Raw genomic sequence first — 20,144 nt, 5'->3', positions numbered from 1 at the left:
TACTTTTTGTAACATATCTCCCAAACAATTGGTTTAAATTCAACCCCTGGACCTCAGAGATTTAAAGCTGTTATCATCATGCTCCCTCCTCTCTCTGACCCCCAGGCATAAATTCTGACAAGGGGAGAATTTGGTCCTTTCTCTCTTCTCTTTAGTGAGTTTTTGCAGCACCACTAAAGCTCACCCCTCACCACTGGGGATTGGATGCTTCAGTGGATCAGAAGCAGTTACTTCAAAGGAAAATGTCACCTTAGATAGTGTTGTGCAGAGGTTGAGGATTGAATAGAACTGACAACCCAGTTTCCTTTTAAAAATGTTGAGGAGCCTTGGAGTGTTTGATTTGTTTGGCAAGAAACAAAACAAAACAAAAAACCAAAAACAAAACAAAAAGCAGAAACAAACAAACAAAAATCTTTCTATGTCTCTTTCACATTTTCCTTCTATCATCTCTATTTTGTCCACACTCAGGCAAGCCCTGAAAGGCTGCTGGCTTGTCAGCTTCCTGGGAAGTAGCCACAGCCCTCTTCTCACTGTCCAGTACTATTAGAGGAAACAGAAAACCTTCCTCTCCTCCGCACTTGTCTAAATCTTTTCGGGAAGTTCTCAAACAAGTTACTAATTCACAGAACCATAAAGGTCTTATTTTCTAGCTCTAACCAGCTCATCTTGCCCCTCGATAGTTCTGACAGAGGTTGCAAAAGGCTAATCGGTAGCCTTTTGCACTTAAAAAAATACTACTTGAAAAATATTTCTGGAAGGTAACTGAATTTTGCCTTTTTTGTTTGTTCTCATCTTGGTAAGCATGTTCAGCCCTGGCAAGCTGGCATACCTAGAATTTGGGACACCCAGTCACCCTCCTGGTTAGGGTTGATGCATGAGAATTGCCAGATTTGTGGATTGACTTTAAATACAGAGACCCCTTTCCTTTTTTCATAAATAAACTCATCAGTCTGTCAAGCAAAGTATTGTGAGAAAAACCAGCTTTGAAAAAAGGTAGAAACAATGAAGAAATAGCCCTTAACTCAGGAATAAACACTTAAAAGGGGCAGAGAAAAGGAGTAACAAGTTGCAGGCCATAAACCATTAATTTTTTTTCTACAGGAAGGTATCATTATTACCCTTTTATAAACACAAAGGTTCCTCTCCTCCTCCCTCTGCCAGATGTCTTGGACATTGAAAAGAGAATCAAGAGTATGAGCTAATTCCCAGTGTTTTCTAAACTCATTTGTAGGTTTCTGCTCATTTGAAAGGATTGTCCATGATTTGGCAGAAAACAGTGCAAAACAAAACCCCCGAACTGAAAACTTAAGTTTTACTTTGTCTACCTGAAAACATTAGAAAACGCTCTGTAAAGTGTTTGCAGATGGATATGTGTCAGCTGTGGTGTGGTTTGAGATCCAAGTCAGATGCCACTTGTCTGTGAACAAGTCACACCGCATATCAACATTAATTTAATTATGTTAAACTTCACAGACTTCATTATATTAACCTAAAAGCCAAGGAAAACATATGCTGTTTCCTCATCCTTTAACACATTACTCATGAGTGGAAGAATTCTCAGTTTCTGTTCTGCCCAAGACCATTCAGCTCTTAATAAAAATTTTTACTTGTGTTGCAGTTCAGTTTGATTTGAAACCAACAACTGGTTCCTGTGATTCTACGTGTGAAATATAACCAGTCATAGAAGTTCTGGAACACAAAACCCTCATCTCCGCCTTGCCTTTACTTGCGCGCAGATATCTAGAGATAGGTGACAGGGCTGGAAGAACACTTACCATCACTGGAAAATCATTTCATAATTGACAAGATTCTCCTTAAAAAAAAAAAATCAATTCCTTCTCACAGATGCTTTCCCAGCAGCTCTATGAAACTCTAAAATCATGTACAAATATTTAAATTTAATTGCTAATTACTTTAAGGCAATTCATGGAAAAGGCAAACAAAACTGTGGAATGGGTTTTGGCAGTTTCCCACTGCATTTGGATCGTTAGCGCTTCCTGCCTGAAGACCTGCGCAAACAAGCTTGGGGTGAGGGAACCCACTGGCTCCTTCCGAGGTGGGGGTTAAAAGCAAAGGGCTCCGTGGGGCTCTGCCTGCCCCTCCCCCATTCCAAGTGCTCTCGCGGTGGGAGGAACTCACATCCTTTAGAAAATGCTGTTGATAATTACAGCTTTGTAGGGCAGTGAGCTCACGCTATTACATGAGATTAGTGCTGTACTCAAGAGCTGCCAGATTGTCTCTCCCGCACAGAGACTTGCCAGCTAGGAAAATAATGGGCATATTGCCATCTTAACAGCTATCAGGAGACCCCAAGTTAGTTTTTCTTCCCTTCAGCATATTCATGTTTGTAGGATCCAACTCCAGCCTACCAGCCCAGGGCAGTGACACAAAACAAATGTCTCTTTCTCCTTTAAAACAAAGCTGCTCTTTTCCTTTTTGTTGTTCAACTAAAAGACAACAGCAAGACTATAACCTCCCTTAAAACATAAATAAATAAGGACCCAGACTGGAGTAACGTTAAGCAAGTACAAGGATCAGAAGAGGTAGATCTCTACCTCACCGGGAGGTCTTTTGCCCCCTAGGAGTTGAATAAAGCAAAGTTAAATGTACCCCCCGCAGACCGAAAACAAACGCCTATTGTGCAGCATAGCCATCTAGGGGGAGAAAAGGCATTTTAAAGTTACCAAATGTTTTGATTTCTGTAATAAGTAGTGCTCCTCACTTCCTTGCAGATAACTGGTTGACCTATGTTCTGAAAGGCTGAGGGTAACCCAGAGTGGTGACTCTTGAGTTCTTTATTTTGTGAAAAGGTGGTTTCTTATCAGCATATGTTTCAAACATTTCAAACGGGTAAACGGTCCTCTTGGGAAAGTGTTTCTATTTGTGGAGTTGGCTTTTTATACTTTGTGGTTATCTGTTTCCCCTTGGCATCGGTGGCATTTGGCTAATACTTGTAGCTTTGAGAATACGGCCATGGCACTGTCCCTTGCAGGTGATGATAGGGGTTTGCACACAGAAGTCAGCTTTTAGTACAGGTACCACATTTTATGGCTAGTCTAGGTAAGTTTTTACCTAAAAAAAAAAAACAAAAACTAAATGTGAATCACACCGCGGGCAGTAATTTGCGCACATACGTGTTTGTTTACAATCTGCCCTGTTGTAAGGATTTGAGGTGGGTATTATAGATTTGACTTTGCTTCTGATGCAGTTTCACCATTGACATAAATATAAATAATCTGATAATTTTAAAAGAAAAAATGGAGAAAAATAAACTATTGTAGATAACATTCTAGTCAGATCGAAAAATCGGATTATAGCTGCCATTACCTGTAACGAACAGAATGCAATCACATTGTTAAATGCTGTTTAGCTGAGGTCCATCTTCTAGCAAAGTGTTCTCTTCATGCTTTCCCTCACAAAACTGAGAGAACATTTCACATATAATCATTTCATCTTGATACATGAAGTAAATAATCATGATTGGGGGGGGTATTGTAAATTCTGTTTTAAGTAACTTAGTTGGTAATTCATGATATATTAATGGAGGGATATCACCACCTAGTGGTCATATTGTATTTTGTGTTTCAAAACTTCACATACCCAGAATTCCACTTAGATCTACGAAGGAATAGTATTCCTGGTGAATTAAGTTCCTTTAGTCTGGAGTTTAAAATATACTATATACTTATTGTGAACCTGAAAGTTAAATGTGAGATTAGATAATTTTTCAAACACAGCGTGAAGTTAACACACAGAGTCACATGCTTAGTAAAATCCTAGCAACTGAGGCAAATATTAGAGCCAACGTTTCTCATATCTTCACTTTATACACAGTAATAGAACACAGTGGAAAGTTTTCCTTGGCAACTTACATTGGTATGTGAACCTAGAGGACATTTTTGGTTTTCTTATGAAAGCTTTTCACAGAGAATTAAATTAGCAGTGTTTGGGGGGAAGGAGAGTAGGTAGAAAGCAGCGACTGGACTGTTAGATTTAGTATGTTCTCCCATCAATTACAATAAAATATTATGTTATAGGACAGCTTCACTGGGCAAATGTCAAGAATGGTTTTTACCAATGGAATGTGTGTGATTATTTAAATGTGCTTGGCAAAATCCATAATAGTTCTGAAACATAGAGACTTTAATTGGCCATTTAAGATAATTTAAATTATAGTGAATTTTAAAGACTAAAAAGTGACTGTATCTAAGCTGAAAAATTATAGCGAAAAGTGTGCATAGGTAGATGATAGCTATATAGATAGATGAAAGAAGGCCCTTGGCAGCTGCATATTCAGGATTTCAAGTTTTGCAGTTTCAGTTACACATGAGATACCCTGAAGATCCACAAGATGAAATATTTTGTACTTTTTTTTCTCAGGTACAAATTTGAAGTGTACCTAGTGGCTGGCTAGTGTGTGAGAATTGTTCAATTAGCTATCAAATCTGTCTAGTGGGTGGCTCAATTTTTGCATTTCCAGAGGTCTATTGCTGTTTATTCTGCTAAACTTTGAACCATTTTGGATCATATTTATGGTGGGAACCTACCTGCCACCAGGTGTGTGGGAATAGGGACATTTCTAAAGATCTTAGATAATTCTTCCCTAGTGCCAAGAAGTTCTGTATTTGTAGGTGTGTGTGTGTGTGTGTGTGTGTGTGTGTATGTGTGTGTGTAAGAGTGGTAAATATCACATTTGTGTCTCACAAAAAGATGAACTGCAATTTTATCTAGTGTCTGTGAAAATTCTGTTTTCTTTTTAATAGAGATGAAAAGAAATCAAGAAATTCTGAACAGAGTATCTAACTTTTAAGGAGAACTAGTTAGTGCCCAGTGATTATTCTTCATAGAGTTAATTATCAATTAAGTTTTGATAGGACCTGTTGCTTTGTAAACTTCTCCCTTTCAAGAAGCTGATAAAAGAGATTTAAAAACAAGAGTTTAATGTTCTGGGGATTCTTTCTCCACCAGAAGTTGAAACAAAGTTTTCATTTTTGAATCTTGTATTTTCAAAGTTTTCATTTTTGAATCAAATTTACAAGATTTATACAAAATTTTGACACAGAAAAACAAATACTATTTGGAATGTTGCATAGAGGGGTAAGAGTAAGTCATTCCGTGGTTGAGGAACCTTCCTTGCTCCAGTTTTTCCTTTTCACCACCTAGCTGTTTGCATTTTTCTTCATAAATTGATTTGCTTACATATGTATCAAGTAGAGGACCAGCTGGGATAGGACTGTCACAGCAGTAACTGATTAATACTGGATATCCTGTTTCTTTTCTTTAACTGAGAGCCATGCTCAAAGCTGAACCCAAGCAAACTTCTTTTTTAAAGCAAAACAAAGCTTTTTTAGAAAGTTTATTTCTAAATCTTCTATATTTCTGAAACAATGGCTTTTTAACCTGAGGAAAAAAGGCAGTTTTCATCTCTGTGTAAGGAAAATGTCAATTAGTCGCATTACATTTTGCCATCAATTTCTTTTGTTCGTGCTTGTGATACTAGTTATCTGCTGAGATGTTAGCGCCATTGATCAAGGCCCTGTGGTGTGTATTTTACAGATAAAAGATCCCCTGGTATCTCTGAATGATAGTTGGGACTCCTAGAGTCCCAACTATATATAATCAGAAATTCATCTTGAAAGGATGTTAAACTCTGTCTAACTTTAGTAGATTACTTTTGAAAGATAACTTTCAAAAGCAGACACTCCACCCCCAATTCCCACCCCCAAACACACACACACTCTATCCCCCCCCCCCCCCCCCCCAGTGTGTTTATGGAATCCAGGGGAAGACTTGCAAAGAGCTGAGGAGAGAGAAGAGCTCCTTAGCTATGCTCCTTGACAAAAATTAGTCAAGTCCCTCTTAGGTCTGTGGAATTGAGGTCACTCTCTGAGAGTGAAGAATTTTGGCAGGCTGGGAGGTCCTGTGTTCTCCAGAAGACCTGCAGGTTAACTTTTAGCTTTTATGTTAATGTGAGACAGAAACAAATTCTTGACAATAAAATACAGATTATTTGGAACAAAATAAGCTAAGTATTTATTAGGTTTGATAGACTTTGATGAGTAACTTAATTCAGTTCTGAGTTTTCCCTCTCAGTATTAAGATTGGTTCAAATGAGTTCTCTGGTTTGTAGAGATAATTTTCATGTGAGAGAACCATGCGTAGCTTTTGGGTTTTGGCCAGGGTTTTTTGAATCATTTTATGCCTTTGGCAGCTGATGTATTCAAATCCATTTGGGGGGGAAGAAAGGGAAAACAACTGAAACGTTACAAAATCCAGTTTAATTGAAATAGTTGTCTCTTTTGGCACTTTGGTTTTTTACAGAGACAGAGAACAGTCATTTAACGGGAACTCTAGGAGCAACTTTACCATATAATAGGCAACATTAAGCAGTTTCATACTGGATACAAAATAATTATCTCTTAATAAAGTGCAAGTTTTTTTATAGAACACGTAGAAAATTTTATATCTGAAGTGGCTTTCCTCTATATCAACTACTTAAGTTGTATGTCCTAATTTTCTCTGCCATCAGGAAAGAACGAAAATGCAAAGTAATTTAGAGTTCTCTTTTCAGACATAGCCTTGATATTATTCTGTTCCCTGGGGGAGGCAACGAGAGTTTGGGGTTTGGGTTGGAGAACATGAGTCTCGGAGACACAGACAAATGTGCAGAAGTCTGATCAGCATTTATTTTTGTCAATGGTGTTGAAATGAATTCTCCATAAACTGTGCTGGCTTTTTGGCATATTTCTCAGTTTGCCTGTCCAGCCCTAGAAGAGGGTTGATCTAGGGTAGATCACCCAGGATGTTTGCTTATGATTCCAAATGAGGAGGAAAAAAATCAAGATGGGAGTAGGGCATTTTTCTCTGCCCATTCTGAGAATCTACATTTCTGTGTGTATAAGACACTGTCCATTTGAGAGAGGCTCTATTACATTCTTAGAACTTGGAATTGATTTCCTGAGGAGAGATCTCTTTCTAATATTTAACTTCAGTGAAAAAATATATTATTAAACCTGAAATCAATGATTTATTTTTTTATACCCTTTACCCTGCAAGTGATATTAAAAATAAAGCTGTAAAGAATTCAGGAGGAAACAAAGAGTTATTCAGAAAACTGGAGTTTCCTTTGCTAAAGTTAGGTTGGCAATAACATGGAGCAAAATCAAAGCATCTTAGCCAAAATAAATCTGCACAATGGAGCTATCAGATATGAGGTAATAGTGTGACATGCCTGTGGGTATCCAACATTCTTGTAAAAACCACAGACCCAAAATTTGGTCCTGCACCATTAAGCCACAGTTCTGCCAAGCAACAACACAGAACGCAGGTTTTCAGTCACTGTTGCAAGCCAAATGTAATTCCCACCAAAAACAATTAAATCTTTTACCAGAGGTCTGAGTCTGGGCAGCCTAAGCCCTGAGAATCACTTCAGTGGCATGGAATCTGAATCTCATTTCAGTGTGAAAATGAGGCAGTCATTGTTCAGATCAGGAGGAAAAGTCAGCTGCAAAATACATGGCAGGCCAGGAACTAGTAACTTGAAGTGATATTTGTTGAGGTTAGATTAGAAAAAGGTTAGCTAAGAAATTTATAAGTTCTTTCTGATAGCTGCATAGACCATCTAATAGTGTTCATTTTTGCTGATTAGAAAAATAATTCACACTGTCTTTAGGGAAGTGGAAAATATAAGAATATATAGAATAAACTATTACCTCCTCATATAACTTAGATATCTGAGAGTATGTGTAAAATTTGGATCATTGCATGGTTTTCGTATTTTGCTTTTCATTGCATATTTTCTGTATTTTGCTTTTTAATTTTAACTTAAAACTTCTTTTAGTATTTTCCATTTCCCTATATATTCTTCACAGACAAGATATACAGACTATATATATATATATATATATTCACTCTATAGATTTTTACCCATTTGCTGCTAGTATAATTAATATTTTAGATAAATTATTGTTCACATCTCTGATTTTTTTTTAAGATATAATTTTAGAAGTGGAATTATGGGATGTAAGTGGTGGAACTTTTTGAGGTTCTTGATGTCTATCACCAACTGTTTTCCAGAATGGTTATTGTCTGTCTCATGTATCATTTGCCAACAGTGAGCAACATCTTTGATTAGAAGTAGATGTGGGGGTGCCTGATTGGCTCAGTCGGTTGAGCATCTGACTTTGGCTCAGGGTCATGAAGTCATGGCTCCTGAATTCAAGCCCCACATAGGGCTTGGTGCTGTCAGTGTGGAGCCTACTTCGGATCCTCGGTCCCTCTCTCTCTCTGCCCCTGCCTCTCTCTCCCTCTCTCTAAAAGAAATGAAACATTTAGAAGTAGATGTGGATAGGGTAGAATGCAACACACTCTGTTGTTCATTATTTATAACTATCAAATTATTTATTAAACAATACCAGTGTGTGCCAGGCATAATTCCTGGCAATGAGGATAAGTAGTAAACAAAAGAACCCCAAATTCCTGTCTTCAGTGAGCTTACATTCTATTAAGGAGAAAAAAAATACAATAAATAAATTACATAGGACATCGGAAGTTAATTATTATGAAGACAAATAAAACAAGAGATCTGGGAGTGTGTGTAGGGACAAGGACTCAGGGAGCATTACACAGTTTGCATATCCTGTGGATGTGTGGGGAAGTTATCCACCTTTGAGGACTTTTACATGTTTCCTGTAAGAGGTTAGTTAGAAAGTAACCTAGAAATGATTGAGCTCCAAAATCCATAAGTATTTGAGGAACTCTGGAACTTTGGCTATAGGAAATATCCAATACAGATCTTTGTTAGTTTTAAGGAATTCCTATTCCTTTGCTTATTAATTTAATTTAATTTAATTTAATTTAAATTTTTATTTTGATGCTGCTTTAATAGGTCTGTTAAAGACAACTTAGTTACATATCAGCAACAGGTTGAATATGACTTTTATTTTGCTTTGTCGCTCCATTTCCTGTTTCCTTGTTTATTATCTATCTAAAAGAGTAGCAAAAGCAAAAACAACAAAAGGCTTTATGGGTGGAGGGTGAGAGATGATAAGGGAAAGGAAGTAAGCAAAGAAAAGGAAAACAGAGAAATAATTAGCAACCCCTTTTAGAGCAACTGTCAGTTCCTGACTTCAGGGAGACCTGCCAGTCAAAGGATCCTCTGATCTTCCTTCCCAAGGCCATCAAGGCAGTAACTCAGAGGTACCATTCCGGCTACTAGAGTTGGATTTCAATCCATTTAATTTCTGGATCTCCACCAGAAAAATAAAAACACCCTTCATTCTGTGTTTTGGCAAAAACAAACAAACACAAACCACACCTTTATTAAGCTTCCCTTGGTTCTTTGCAATTTTATCACTTTTCAAAGACTCTTACATAGTGGGGATCTCCTTATCTCGATCTTAATTTTTGGCATGATTGAGGAGGATTTTAAAACAAAGCTAGGAAAAGAGATTGAAGGAAAAGTAGCAGGTCTCTTAATCTGGAGGCTTTCAAACTTTAGATCTCCTCACAAATTATTTTATCAAAGATCAAGGTTTTTACCATACTTAAAAGTTTTAAAAGCCATTTGTTTTTCTGAGAAGAAAAATCAGATATTGTCTAGTATACTTATTATACATTTTTAAAAGCTATAAAAGTAGCCACAGTGCTATTGGTTTGTTTGTTTGTTTGTTTGGCATGTTCTGAGTTGGAAACAACAGCTTTACTCTTACATACAACTCTTTTTTCTCTATCTTCCCAAATAAAATCCCTTAATTCAAGCCACAAACTTATTTTAAATTTAATTCAAGAAAAGACATAGATCTGTAGGACCAAGAAAGATAGTCATATCAGCCATTGCACACGAATCTGAATCTGTCCTTCTACCAAGTGAAGAAAGTTTGACTCTATCAGATTTGGTAGCATTAGATGTGATGTACAACATGATAGCAGGCAAAGCATATTGAAAACGTGATTCTCAAGTTGAGCCAGAAAGATACTGAACAAACTTGTCCCATATCACATTCTAGTTATCAGGAGACCCAAGGCTAGGAAATTGCTCTCTTAATTATAGTCTGAAGTTTATAATTTTTCAACAGACATAGGGACTGTGTTTTTCATACAATTATTGATGATGGAGACAACATTTTAAGGTAAGAAGAAATTGAATGTAAGCCCAAGAGCCCTGAGTGCTTAACATCTCAAAGTCCAAGTTTCTCCAAATCCTACTGGATTCTTGTAAGAGATAATGCATATCAAGTACCTAGGAAAGGGCTTCATCCATTATAGGTGCTGAATATGACAGGTGTTATTCTGATGGAAAGCAAAAGATAATTCTGGTTATAGTTCATTGCCCAGACTGGGAAATCAAAAGATACCATCTACAGATACAGTTATAAAGATAACCAATAGAGGGGTGTCTGGGTGTCTCAGTCTTTTAAGTGTCTGACTTCAACTTAGGTCATTATCTCATGGTTCTCTAGTTGGAGCCCCGTGTTGGGCTGTGTGCTGACAGCTCAGAGCCTGAAGACTGCTTCAGATTCTGTCTCTCCCTCTCTCTGCCCCTCTCCCACGCATACTCTGTCTCTCCCTGTCTCTCAAAAAATAAACATTAAAAATAATTTTTTTAATTAAAAAAGAAGAAAATCAATAGAAAAACATAAAAGAAAAACAAATATATTTTTATAGTAAGATATATATATGACTTTTTATTATTTTTTAATGTTTATTTATTTATTTTTGAGAGTGAGAGACAGCACAAGAAGGGGAGGGGCAGAGAGACACAGAATATGAAGCAGAGCCCCATGAGGAGCTCAAACCCACTCACCATGAGATCATGACCCGAGCCAAAGTCAGACACTTAAATGACTGAGCCACCCAGATGCTTAAATGACTGAGCCACTCAGACGCTCCTAGCAAGATATATTTTTAACAGTTTGTCTTTTGTATCAATATGCTTAAATGTGGTCAGTGTTCCAATTGAGAGAAAACAACTTCCAGATTTATATTGTAAAGCAAAACTTAACTTATAGTGCATATAAGAACCACATCTAAAGCAGAATTATTCAGGGGTCACCTAGGTGGCTCTATCCGTTAAGCTTCTGACTCTTGATTTTGGCTCAGGTCATGATCTCATGGTTTGTAGGAATGAGCTGTGCATCAGACTCCACACTGTTAGTGTGCAGCCTACTAGAGATTCTCTCTCTGCCTCTCTGTCTCTGTCTCTGTCTCTCTCTCTGTCTCTCTCAAAATAAATAAAAATAAATGAATAAGTAAGAACTTTAATAAAAAAATAAAACAAAATTACTAAGGAAGGTTGAATATGAAATGATGGAAACATGTATATTGGGTAAGTATAAAAAATAAATTAGCAAATGTCTCAATTTTTCTTAACCAAATAAATGAATTTAGATAAAACCAATCACATTAAATAAGGCAAGAAAACATACTTTATAGTGGCAAAGAGGTAAAAGAAAAAATACAAATTTTATTGTACTGTCATTATAATTACATAAAATTACATGTGCCCATAAGGGCTGGGAGAAAACATGACAGAGTGATGAGATTATGGTTTTTTTTTTCTCTGCTTCCACTCCCATTAATATTGTTACACTTAATAATAATAACATGATCAAATTTCTTAAGTCAAGCATTCATTACATATTTAGAAATGTAGGATATCTAGAACAAAATTTCTCAGACGTATCTCATTGTCAAAGGAAAAAAAAAATACACGTTTGCTGAAGAGAGACTTTGAAATACGTATATTTTCCACTCAGAGTGTAAAAGCTTTTTTCTTTATCATTAAAATAATTTCAGTTAGATAGTTCAACAAAAGCTGTTGAGTCATTCTAATTCCATTGCAATGTAATGGCTCTGTTGCTCTTATCATTTGTTACTTTTCGACTATCAAGTAGTTAATTCTGTTCTTCCTCCATTTTTACAGCAATATGAGAACTGGAGGCCCAACCAGCCAGACAGCTTCTTTTCTGCTGGAGAAGATTGTGTTGTAATCATTTGGCATGAGAACGGCCAGTGGAATGATGTTCCCTGCAATTATCATCTCACCTATACCTGCAAGAAAGGAACAGGTAATGATCAATTAATAACGCATACCTAATCTGCATTTCAATTATCAAGCAAATTCAAGATGAATAAACTTCATTATTTCAAGACACAAACTGGATGTCATATATGGCATCTCTTGCTGCTTATGGAATATTTCACTCCTCCAATACATTTGCAAAATTCATTTTCAGTAATGTCTTTACCTTAGATTTCAGATGCTTAAGATAACAATGTCATATTCGTATTGCAAAAAACTACCTGGCAGTATCTTTAAGAAAAACAAAGTACCAGTCCAAGAGTCTGTCCACCTGTTTATTCTTTTTTTTTTTTTAAATTTTTTTTTCAACGTTTTTTATTTATTTTTGGGACAGAGAGAGACATAGCATGAACGGGGGAGGGGCAGAGAGAGAGGGAGACACAGAATCGGAAACAGGCTCCAGGCTCCGAGCCATCAGCCCAGAGCCTGACGCGGGGCTCGAACTCACGGAGAGTGAGATCGTGACCTGGCTGAAGTCGGACGCTTAACCGACTGCGCCACCCAGGCACCCCTACCTGTTTATTCTGATGAGAACTTACAAAAAAAAAAAAAAAAAGTCAACATCTAAGAATCGGGTTATGTCATGAAATAATCTGGATGTTTTTACTCTGGTAGAAAAATAAGAACTGGTACCATTTGGTCCATGTTGGAACGTGTCAGTGGTTTGAAGTTCTGGGGCTTAAAAACCATTGCCCTCCCTCACTAGGGATGTTCCCTCATTTTGTAGGCATTTGAAGTTTATAATCATTTCTGTAGGAGCTCATTATGTGTTTATAAACAATAGAACAAAAACAGCGTCACTCTTGTTGAATACCTTCAACGTCTGCTAAAATAAAAACATTTGTGATGTAAGCTCTGTAGCAAGCATTGCTTAGTCAACATTAAACAGATAAAATTAAGAACACTGATTTTAGAAAGTGTTTATTATTGACCAATATGTTTGAATTTCTGAGGCACACTGTATAGACGTCCTCCTTTAAAAAAAGAGGAATTCCATAAAAATTTTTTAACCTTTCACAATTGATAATGGTGTTAGAATATGAAAATTTAGCCTCTAGACCTAGAATTTTTCATCAAGTAAGAGTACAATTGCAAAATATAAAATTCATTGGATTCATTTGTCTTTGGATATAAAAGTAGTAAACTAAAAATACACACTCTGCAGATATTTTAGGAACAACTTAAACCCCGATACTAAGAAATTCTATCAGAAGAAAGAAAACACTGAGATACACAGAGCTCAGATGAAACTCAGCTGTCAGCCTTGTCACTCTCTCTGCTATTGTCTTATCTAAAGTCAAATGTATTCTGACTATCCTTTCTGTCTGAGCAGCTTCCCTGGCTTTGTGCATTACTTCAGCACTTCTGCCATGGGACTCGTGAAAATAGCAAATCAGGTATTTGCTCTTTTCCCTGTTTCTAGTGTAAGAAGTCTTTAATGAACTGTTTGTCTTTCTCTGAATGTCATGTTTGCCTTCTTAAGTCTCCAAATGTTCCTTGGAGTCATGCCTTTCCCTTTGTGATCCAAGCATTCTTGTATGCCCCATATTATTTTTTCCTAAAGCAGGGTTTCTCAACAGCAGCACTGTTAATATTTTGGCCCAGGTAATGCTTAGTTGTGGGGGCTGTCCTGTGCATTGCAAATGTGTAGCAGCGTTCTTGCCCTCCATGCAATGAATGCCTGGAACGTTCTTCTCCATGCCCCCATCCTCCTCCTTTGTTTTGTAATAACCATCAGCGTCACTAGACCATGCCACCTATCCCTGGGGAGGGAGGGAGAGGGAGAAAACTGCCCCAGTTTGAGGACCACTGCCCTATAGCTACACAGGCTTTACAAAAACAGCATCCTGGTTTACATTTCCAGATGGGGAAAGAGATTTGTAAGACGTTGGTTCTACTTGATTAAGGTAGAAAACCAAACCAAACAGAAAGATTCCTGTATTTTGTCACTCTTTTGTCTGATTTTTATTCATATAGACTTAACTCTTTGTTAATCAAATACTCTGGGGAATTTTATAAATGTCTATAGACTTTTATAAAAGACTCATTTCTCCTTTCACATGTTTTAGACATCCTTAAACATACAGACCTAAATAATTATACTTTTAATTAAATATGTGTGAAGAGGATTATAATATGTGTATATAAAAGCCATTATTTCCAATTTTACTGAGAGTTAACTGACATACATCACTGTATAAGTTTAAGGCATACAGCATGATGGTTTGATTTACATAAATTGTGAAAATGATTGCCACAGTAGGTTCAGCTAACATTCATCTTCTCACATAGATAAAAGAAAAAGAAAAGAAAGAAAAAAGAATAAAGGGAAAACATTTTTTTTCTTGTGATGAAAACTATTACGATTTACTGTCAACTTTCCTGTATATCATACAGCATTGTTAGCCATAGTCATTGTGTTACATTACATCCTATTACTTATGTATCTTAAAGCTGGAAGTTCGTACATTTTGACCACTTTCTATGAGTCTGTTTGTTTTTTTGTTTTAGATTCCACATATTTAGAGTTAGATTTTAGATTTGCTTTAGATTCCACATGTAAGTATTTGTCTTTCTCTGTCTGAATTACTTTACTTTGTATAATGCTCTAAAGGCCCATTTGTGTTGTCTCCAATGGTAGGATTTTCTCATTTTTTATGGCTGAATAATATTCCATTATATGTATGTATATATACCCACAACTTCTTTATCTGTTCATCCATTGATGGACACTCAGTTGTTTCCGTGTCTTGGCCATTGTAAATAATACTGCAGTGAACATGAGGGTGCAGATACCTTTTTGAATTAGTGTTTTTGTTACCTGTGGATATATTCCCAGAAGCAGAATTACTGGATATATGGCAGTTCTATTTTAATTTTTTAAGGATCCCTCAAACTTCCCTGCTACTTTTCTAGTAGCTGTACTAATTTACAATCCCACAATGGTTCCCCTTTCTCCACATCCTCACCAGTATTTATCTCTTGTTTTTTTTTTTTTTTTGATGATGGCCTTTCCAATAGGCGTGAGGTGATACGTCACTGTGATTTTAATTTGCATTTCCCTAATGACTACTGATCTTGAACATCTTTTCATGTACCTCTTGGCCTTTGTGTATATTCATTGAAGAAAGTCTTTTTGGACCCTTTGCCCATTTTTTTAATTGGGTTATTTGGAGTTGCCGCTGCCCTTCTGGTCTGAGGGGCTGGAAGACACTGTCTGCAACAGATGAGGCTGTGACTCAGCACCTTGCCTGGGTGTGAGCAAACCAAGCTCTAGAGCTGGCAAATCTCCTCATTTGAGGATCTGAATCAGGAAGATATGTTCCCTGGTCAGAGTGCACTTCTGACTTGGCTCTGCAGATAAGCAATGCTGCTGGCTGGGATTACTACTTAGGCACTGCAGGTATGAATTTGGTCTACGAAGATTCATGTGCTGGTTGTTTCAGACCCCTCCCCCTCTTTGGAGTCATAGTCAGATTCCTCGTGGCTGAGTCCCAAAGATTCCCCTGTAATACCCGTGGTGCAACATCAGAGTAGGGCTCCCACAAAGCATCCCACAATGCTGGGGAAGCTGGTTTTCTTCCTGGCGTTCTTTTTTCCAACTGGAAGAACCTGAGGCTCAGAGAACACCTCTTCACATGATGCTGCACACTCCTGGTGGAGGAGCAAAGTGGTCAATGTTTAGCCATTCTCTTATCCTGCTAATGGAGTCTGTCTTCGTCTCTGGGCTGCAGGGGAGTGCTTTAACCTCCCCTCCATGTTCAAGGATTCTCTCAGTAGTGTCTTGTTCTTGAATAGATGCTAGTTGTTCTTGGAATCATCACTTTTTAGAGAACACCTCAGTGCATACTATCCACACATCTTTGGATCATTTTGCAGATTCCTTACAGTCCCATCTGTTTACTTCCCAATTCCAACCATAGATAATGACTTCATTCTCTTATTTTCCTCTTTAGTATTATCACATGTGCTCGTATTTGTAAATGACAAATTGTTTAGTTTTGCACATTTTTGAACTTCAAGTGGAATCATATTGTATGTATTTTGTGACTTGCTTTTTTTGTTCAGCGTTATTTGTGAGATTTATCCATGTTGATACATTTAGCTGTATTTCTTCATTTTGCTGCTTATAGTATTTTATGTATAACTAACTATATAACATTTTATTTACCAGTTCTCCTGTCAGTAGACATTTAGGTTATATTGAGTGTTTTTGCTATTATAGACAACATTTCTATAAATATTCTTCAATTTGTTCCAGGTAGACCTCTGTGAGTTTCCATAGGGTATTTTTCCAGGAGTGACATTGCTGAGTCTTAGGATTTATGTGCCATCAAATTTATTACAAAATGCCAAATTATTTTCCAAACTAGTTTTCCAATTTGCACCTTCCACCAGGAATATGTGAGAGGTCCTGTTACCCCACATCTTCTTTAACATTTGATATTATTGGACTTTGAGATTTTTGCCAATCTGGTGGGTATAAAATGTTATCTCTTGTGATTTAATTTGTGTTTACTTGGATACTTTTCCCTGAATATCATTTCATATACTTATATGGCATTCACTTGTAGCTCTTTTGTAAAGGTTCTATTCATGTTTGTTCCTTATTTTTAAAAATTGATTGCTTCTCTTTTTTATATTGATTCATAGGAGTCATTTTTATATCCTGTTTTGTAATCCCTTGGCAATTTTATCTGTTGCAAATATCTTCTCCCAGTTTGTAGACTGTTTTTACTCCTACCCTGTGGTATTTATTGATGAACAGAATTCTTCCTTTTGTTGCATTTTTCTTTATGGTTCAAAACTTTCTGTGTCTTAAGAAATCTTTACCTACCCTAAAGTCAGAAAGATAGTCTACACTGTTTTCTAAATGTTTTAAGGTTTTTGCTTTTTATATTTTTGTATTTAAACCATCCAAAATTAATTTCCCATTATTCCCTGAGGTAGGGAATGAAGTTCACTTTTATCCATATGAATACCCAATGTCCAAGTGAAAAAACTACCTTTTCTCCACTGTTCTGCCATGTTGCTTCTGTCAAGTATTGAGCCTATATGTGTGGATCCATTTCTGGTCTATTTGCCTGTCCTTCCCAATACCGTACTCATTGAATTATTTTAGCCATATTATAAGTCCTCATCTATAAATAGCTTTGAAAGAAATCTGTATATTGACAATGACAACTTTTAATTTGTCAGCATACCACAGAATCAAGTGTAAATGAATTATATAATTGATAGCTTTTAACCTTAACCTCACAAACCCATTAGTTCCAACTGAAGGCATATAATAAATAAAAACTTTAAGTTACTGATGGAGACAACACCAATAAGCCACATGTTGGCATGAGACAGGTGCTTTTTAATTTGGTAGTGGCCCTTCCAGATGGGTAGATGAATATATGATCATTTAGCCTAGTGGTTCCTTACTGAAACAGTTAAAGGTGATATAATCTGAGATTGAAACTAGGCACAGAGTCTCAGTATTTAGCTTTTGCTCTTGAAAAATTTCAATTCTTCAATTCTAAATGATTGCCTTTGCTGAAGGTGCTTGATTGGGTACCATAAAAAAGGAAAGAAAGAAAAAGATTCATACTAATAGAAATATTTAGATTATTTGGCAATAACCCAATTTACTTTTCTTCAGTTGCTTGCGGCCAGCCCCCTGTTGTAGAAAATGCCAAGACCTTTGGAAAGATGAAACCTCGTTATGAAATCAACTCCCTGATTAGATATCACTGCAAAGATGGTTTCATTCAACGCCACCTTCCAACTATCCGTTGCCTAGGAAATGGAAGATGGGCTATGCCTAAAATTACCTGCATGAACCGTAAGTGGTACTTTAGAAAGAATGGACAACCGTGCTCTAACAGCTACTAGACACCCTCATTTTACAGCTACGGTATTGGTAGTTTAGGGTATGGAGCAAGTAATATTGTTGTGTTTTCTTTCTTTCTTTCTTTCCTTCCATGTAGCATCTGCATACCAAAGGACTTACTCTAAGAAATACTTTAAAAATTCCTCATCAGCAAAGGACAATTCAATAAATACATCAAAACATGATCACCGTTGGAGCCGGAGGTGGCAGGAGTCCAGGCGCTGACCCCCCAAATGGCGAACATGTGTTTTCATCATTGCAGCCAAAGTCCTAACTTCCTGTGCCTTTCCTATCACCTCGAGAAGTATTATCAGTTGGTTTGGATTTTTGGACCACCGTCCAGTCATTTGGGGTTGCTGCGCTCCCAAAACATTTTAAATGAAAGTATTGACATTCAATAAGAAGGCTAACAACATGAAAGAAAATGAGGGCAGAAAGTAACCGTTTCCAGCCTATCTAATTTCTTTAGTTTTCTATTCGCCTCCAGTGCAGACCATTTTATAGTGTATACCAGCATACTGTACTATTTAAAAAGCTCAATTTCAGCACCAATGGCAATGTAAATAAGATGATTTAATGTTGATTTTAATCCTGTATATAAAATAAAAAAGTCACACTGAGTTTGGGCATATTTAATGATGATTATGGAGCCTCAGAGGTCTTTAATCATTGGTTCGGCTGCTTTTTGTAGTTTGTTTAGGCTGGAAATGGTTTCATTTGCCCTTTGTCAGCAAGACCGAGGACGGCTTTTCCTAGACAACTAACAAACACAAGGTCTTATAGGTCACTGCACCACGTCAGCCTGAAGTGCAGTTTGCTTCCAAGTGGTGCTGAAGCCTGGCTAATAGGATCCTGACAGAACTAGGGACTGCACCGTGGAACTCCTCTTTGCTGCATTCCTTTCTCTTCACTTACACGAAAGGCCTGAATGGAGGACTTTTCTGGGACCAAGAGCATTTTTTAGGGGTCAAAGTGCTAATTATTAACTCAACCAGGTCTCCTTTTTAATGGCTTTCATAACACTAACTTACAAGGTTACAGATCAACACATTTCAAATGGATACAGACCTAAGGGTTATGGAGGGGGGGTGGGGATTGTTAAAACAACAACACGCATTCAAAGAAAGAAATTTTGTATATATAACCATTTTAATCTTTTATAAAGTTTTGAATGTTCATGTATGAATGCTGCAGCTGTGAAGCATACATAAATAAATGAAGTAAGCCATACTGATTTAATTTATTGGATGTTATTTTCCCCCAAACCTGAAAATTGACATTAGTGTGCTAGTTATTTTTCAGTGTTAGCCTTTATGCTTCCCTCACACAGTTTGGGGCCATATAATCTAGGTATTTTGTCCCTGATTAAATAATGTGATGGATAGAATGCATCCAGTGTTTATTACGAAAAGAGTGGAAAATGTATAGCTTTCAGCAAATGGTGTTTGCCCATTCTAAGCAAGGAGCTACAGAGAGAGTGTGGGCATTTCTTCCTATTAGGTGGAGTGTACATGTTGACATTTCTCCCTGTTTCTTCCCACTGTGTTTTCTCCCCTTTATTTGAATAAAGTGACTGCTGAAGATGAATTTGAATCATTATCCACTTAATTTAATGTTTAAAGAAAAACCTGTAGTGGAAAGAAAGCATTTAGGAGTCATTCCCTAATTTCAGTTAGAACAACCTTGAGGAGAATAGACAACAAATAAAATGCAAAATGAGCAGACCCAACATGGATTCTTGTTCGCGAAACCTCCTTTGGCTCAGAAGGAACAACAGTAGCTACCATCATTCTCTGTGGCTTTAAGTAAGTTCCTTGGTTGTCACACTAAGTGTGATCCACCTTTAGGTGTTCCAGAGCACAGAATGACAGTGTCGACCTATTAGGTTTTAATTTTCCTCTTTCTTTGCAATGCACACAATACGTTCCTGTATTTATATTATAATATGTATAGTGTAAAATGTGAATGACTGTTGTTGTTTTTTTTCTTTCTTTCTTTCTTTTTTTTTTTTTTTGTGAATGAAAATCTAAAATCTTTGTAACTTTTTATACCTGCTTTTGTTTCACCAAAGAAACCTAAAATCCTTCTTTTACTATATTGTGACTGGTCTGGTTATTTACAACTTTAAATGCACCAACATTTTTACACCCTAGTTCCATCACAAAGTTCAAGCTGCTGGCTTGG

At 36.8% G+C, this 20,144-nt stretch overlaps 1 protein-coding gene across 4 annotated transcripts in view; it reads left to right on the top strand.

Annotated features, from left to right (window-relative positions):
- The window catches only part of VCAN (versican), a 110,159-nt gene extending 90,612 nt beyond the window's left edge, over positions 1–19,547 (top strand). For all 4 annotated transcript variants that reach the window (XM_019462843.2, XM_019462845.2, XM_019462844.2 and 1 more), the window contains 3 exons: positions 11,924–12,068; positions 17,730–17,912; positions 18,058–19,547. In XM_019462843.2, the coding sequence (XP_019318388.2) occupies positions 11,924–12,068; positions 17,730–17,912; positions 18,058–18,185 (456 nt within the window). In that variant the 3' untranslated portion in view covers positions 18,186–19,547. The remainder of the gene's footprint in view (positions 1–11,923; positions 12,069–17,729; positions 17,913–18,057) is intronic.
- Positions 19,548–20,144: the final 597 nt, after the last annotated feature.

The sequence above is a fragment of the Panthera pardus genome, unplaced genomic scaffold (genome assembly GCF_024362965.1).
Source record: "Panthera pardus isolate Hobbes unplaced genomic scaffold, ASM2436296v1 HiC_scaffold_2, whole genome shotgun sequence".
NCBI lineage: Eukaryota > Metazoa > Chordata > Mammalia > Carnivora > Felidae > Panthera > Panthera pardus.
The sequence above is the reverse complement of the archived record's forward strand: the minus strand, read 5'-3'. Positions and strand labels throughout refer to the sequence as shown.